The 4,819-nt window shown below is 48.6% G+C and overlaps 1 protein-coding gene across 1 annotated transcript; it reads left to right on the top strand.

Moving 5' to 3' along the window:
* Window positions 1-82: 82 nt before the first annotated feature.
* On the top strand, window positions 83-3,887 carry LOC104490977 (methylenetetrahydrofolate reductase-like; the record flags this gene model as incomplete). The annotated part of the gene is given in 6 exon segments (XM_010133331.1): window positions 83-258; window positions 570-750; window positions 1,136-1,318; window positions 2,743-2,844; window positions 3,072-3,191; window positions 3,678-3,887. Coding segments are annotated over 6 exon segments (972 nt in total), but the record flags the coding sequence as incomplete, so codon positions are not given.
* Window positions 3,888-4,819: the final 932 nt, after the last annotated feature.

The following is a 4,819-nucleotide window of genomic DNA, read 5'->3' as shown; positions in this document are numbered from 1 at the left end:
AGAACTCTCCTCAGCCCCTGCTACTTGCTTTCCCCAGAGGCAAAGTTCTCCAGGGGAAGGACTTCCAGCTTCTCGTGTAAAGTCAGCAGCAGAACTGTGTCAACATTTGCTCCTCCCATGCAGGCGGCCTCTGCCCTGGGCAGTCAGCGCTCACCCCAAGAGAAGAGTTGAAGATGTTCGGCCAATCTTCTGGGCCTCCAGGCCAAAGAGTTACATCTATCGAACTCAAGAATGGGATGATTTCCCCAATGGCCGATGGTAAGCTTGTCAGCTTGTAATGGTGGTGGGATAGAAGTGTGGTATGAAAGCCTGCTCCACAGTTGGTCTCTGTCATTAGTGGGCGTCTTGGGAATGCTTTGGGCTTGACAGAACAGGTGGCTTCTTTACAAAGTGGTGCCTAATTGCTCGGATTTGAAAGGTGAGGGCAGTGTCACTGAGATAGCTGAGGGCTTTGGTCTCTAGGTGGATTTTGTTGGATATTTCTCTTCCTGGGTGGCTGTTTTCCTGCATCACCAAATCCACTCATCTTCCTCAAGGGCATCTTAATCCTCTGTCTATTCCCCTAACAGGGGTAACTCCTCCTCTCCAGCCTTTGGCGAACTGAAGGACTATTACCTCTTCTACCTGAAGAGCAAGTCTCCTCGGGAGGAGCTCCTGAAGATGTGGGGAGAAGAGCTGACTGGTGAGGAAAGCGTCTTTGAGGTGTTCACATGTTACATCACCTGAGAACCCAACAAGAACGGTTACAAGGTGAGTGATGGCCCAGGAAGGTACAGTCAGTGTGGCACAGAAAATAGTAGGCATTTCCTCTTCCTATGGCTTCTCACACCATATTGTTCTAAACGAGAATTGGCGCTTCCCTATCCAAAAGGACTTGGTGAGATAGTGGCTGAAGGGAAGCCAGCAGCCAGAGCTAGGGCTCAATGTAAAAGGAAAGCTGCTAGAGTATGGCAGGACCAGTATTGACACAGCACTCGGAGTTAAGGATATCCTGTCCCGTGAGCCAAACCTGGGAATTCTGCCCTGAAGTAGGTGTGTTTGAGACTATTACAGCACTTCTGAGTTCCTTCAACATCCAGATGGTATTGAAATGGTTGTTACATCCATTGTGAGCTGTCCTTTCTCCTCATGGTAGGTTACGTGTATGCCTTGGAATGATGACCCTCTTGCTACTGAAACCAACCTTCTGAAGGAGCAGCTGGAGAAGGTGAACAGACGAGGAATCCTAACCATCAACTCCCAGCCAAACATCAATGGCAAACCTTCCACAGACCCCATTGTCGGCTGGGGGCCCAGCGGGGGTTATGTCTTCCAAAAGGTACTGCACTACTCTAGGCTCGGCAGCAAAGAGCTGTGACCCAGTTTGGTCTCTGTTAGGAAGCGAGGTCCTAGGCTTTCACCCAGATAATCCTTCTCCCTGCTCCTTATCTTAATGCCTTCTTGCTGAGATGAGGCAAAGCTCCTTTGGAGTCTTAAGAGATAGACTGTGTCATCTCTAGGGCTTCATAGCTGTTTCCCCGCGCCTTAAAACATACACTAAACATCTACTGAACATCTACAGAGTTTCTTGTTTAACTCTCAGCAACTAACTATTGGTAACTTCTTTCTAGAGCATTGCCTGCCCATTGCATCTGATTCCGGGAAGCACCCAGGTTTTTCCTAAAATGGGAATCAATGAGGTAGTATCTCTACCATCCAGCTTCTCACAGTGATACCTGAGCATTTTAAAATTGCTCTATCTGCCCTTCTCTAAGGCAGAGTTCTCCACCAATTGCCCCTGCACCACAGTGCTAATGCTGTGCTGTTCAGACAGCTGCCAGGTTCCTTCTCTGGCCTGCAAGCAGTCTTACCTGCCCTGCCTGTCTCCTCCTGTCATGCATTTCCAGGCCCTAGAGCTTTCCACTAATGGCTGAGATAGGAATCTCCCATCAAGGTAAGCGCCAGGCAAGTGGCTCATACTAGGAAACAAAGCAGCCTTGTTCAGAAGGGATCCAAACCGCTAAAGCCATGAGACCAGCAGATGGCAAATGCAGTTATGTTTTCAAAGGAGAAAATTCCCCCGAGGTGAGGGAAATCCATCATCTCACACAATAGCCAGGAAACGGGGGGAGGGGAAGCCGTTGTTGGGAGCAGCCAAGCACAGAGCAGCTTAGATGGAGCAAGTACGGAATTAGGTTGTATAAGCACACAAGGAGAACTGTGAACAAAAGGTAAGGACAGGGAATGGTAGGGGGCTTGGCAGACTCCAGCTGAGGCCCCTGACTTCTGCTCCTGTCAGTCTGGGCTGCCTTGGCAGGACACTGCTGCTCATAGGGTACCACGTAGAACACAGGTCAAGCTCAGGCCTTGTCCAGGGCGTTCTACTCTGTCTGGCACAGGCTGCTTCTCAGGCATAGCAGCTGTGCCTATGCTTTTTCAACCTTATTCCAGCCTGCCTCTTTATGGGGGAGAAAACAGGAACCTTGTAACTTACTGAGCTGGCAGCTTCTGGGCTTGTTACTTCTGCTCTCCCTACTAATTTTTAACTTTTTTGCCCCCCCAGCTTTCTTACTAATTTGCTCTGCCCTTGATTCAAGCCTCCTCTGTAGTACTTGTTTCTGAGAGTAGAAAGTCCTAGGCAAGAATACAAGTCTTAAGCTGCCTGGTTTCCAAGGTGCCAGACGCTTACAACTGTCCTTTGTCCCAGCCATGCCACAAGTTAAGGCTGTTATTCTCCTTCCCCTTCCCCATCCCTCCCTGTAGGCATACCTAGAGTTCTTCACCTCCAGTGAGATCGTCACGGCACTGCTCAAAGTGCTGAAGAAGTATGAGCTGCGAGTGAACTACCACATTGTCAATGTCAAGGTAGGCTGTTGTTTACAGGACACTTTACTTTCACCACCTTGGGAGAGAGGCAAACATCAAAGATTCAGATACCACTATGAACAAAGTGGAACATGAGGGCTGATGAAGGGAAGGGAAAGTGGAGCAAGTCAGCTGTGATGTACAGCAGCTGTCTGATCTCTTAACTTGCTCCACCTCACTCAATCCCTTCTCCAGTGGCTTCAGAAAGGTTTTCCTTGCTTCGGTAGGGCCAGAATATCACCAATGCACCAGATCTGCAACCCAACGCTGTCACCTGGGGCATCTTCCCGGGCAGAGAGATCATCCAGCCCACGGTAGTGGATCCTGTAAGCTTCCTCTCCTGGAAGGTGAGTCCTCCATCCTGCTGGATACGTTGCTGTGCTGCCTTGGTTTGCGGTTGAGTACAGTTGTGGTATTAGCCTGCGGAGGTCCCGATACTGCTGCTCCTGTTTCCTAGGGTAAGGAGAACTTTGCTCCAGCAAGAGCTCTTCGCAGGCACCAAGTGTCCGGTTACAGAAGGCTCGGGAGCTGCCACTGACACTGCTGGGCCCCAGAGCTCTGGGCAGTAGCTTTCCCTGCCCTCTTACACGCACAGGGGCAGTATTGAGCCATTTTACTGCAAATGCGTCTCCTTTCAGCTCTGGGCACTTCCCAGTGATGGGAAATCATAACGCTCCTTGCTCAGCTCTTGCAATTTTTCCTGAGAAGAAAGAAGCCAGAGGCTGGCCAGGCACGTGTGACACTGGTTGTCCTAAATGCAGCTATATAAAAATGCAGCTCTCTAATATGTGCGTTACACCACTGCCAACGTCTGCGTTTGTTTTCTTTGGCAGGATGAGGCCTTTGCACTGTGGATTGAGCAGTGGGCCAAGCTCTATGAAGAGGAGTCACCCTCTCGCATGATCATCCAGTACATCCATGACAACTACTACTTGGTCAATCTGGTGGACAATGACTTCCCACTTGAAAACTGCCTCTGGCAGGTTGTGGATGATACTTTTGAGCTCTTGAACTCTGACTCAGCAGTGAAAATTCCTCTTTAATCCATTACTTCCTTCCGTCCACTGACAGTGAAGAGAGAAAAAGCAGCTCTGGTGCTGCTGGTGGACTGCACCCTCCTAAACCCAGTGATCAGGCCAGCAGTCTGATCTACCCCTGCTATGTCCTCTTCTATTCCCAACACAAAGGTTCCCTGACCCCTTCCCACTGAACAATAGCCAGAACTACCTGCACCTCAGAGCTGAGGCCCTAGACTGAGCTTGAAGGCCAGCTCTGCAGGATGAAGAGGTGCTAATCATGGCTATGTTGATTACAGTAATCAATGCGACAAAACTCAGTGGGATTCTGGTAACTTCCTCATGCCAGACATGCAGCCTTGGGCAGCAGAAACACTCCTGTCAGCAGTGCCTATGCAAGGAGACTATTCAGCAGTTACCATCCCTCAAAAGAAGGCTGAGTTGCTTTTGCATTGCACTCCTGAGGTGTATTTCTCCATAACTGATCACATCAGCATCTTTTGCACTCACTCCAGAAGGAGGTTCAAATCTTCTCCCTCACTTTTCTCTTTGTATTTTATTTCCTGTTCTCTTTTTAATAAGAATATATGAATTTCACTTCTGGATGAAACTATGTAGGAATCACACTATTTCATCAGATTAAGTACAATAAAGTAGATGAATACAAATGTCTCTTGTGCTAGGCCATAGTCTTGTAAACAGTAAAGACTCATCTTGTTTGCAAGCCGATGAGCCTGCCACAAGGGAAGACTGTAAGAAAGCCCATTGTTTATGAGCAGTTCTGCCTTTGCTTTCAACACTTAAGCGTGGACAAAGCTCCAGAGAAAACTTAAATGCTAGAATTTCTAGCAGAGAAAACTTAAATACTAGAATTTAGAAAAGCAACCAGCTACAACCTTTGGCTCAGTGCTGTAAGGTCAGAGGAGTTGTGGTGGTCCTGTTTCAGCACCTGTAGGGAA

Source organism: Buceros rhinoceros, unplaced genomic scaffold (assembly GCF_000710305.1).
Source record: "Buceros rhinoceros silvestris isolate BGI_N320 unplaced genomic scaffold, ASM71030v1 scaffold12193, whole genome shotgun sequence".
NCBI lineage: Eukaryota > Metazoa > Chordata > Aves > Bucerotiformes > Bucerotidae > Buceros > Buceros rhinoceros.
This window is presented reverse-complemented; position numbering and strand designations above follow the sequence as displayed.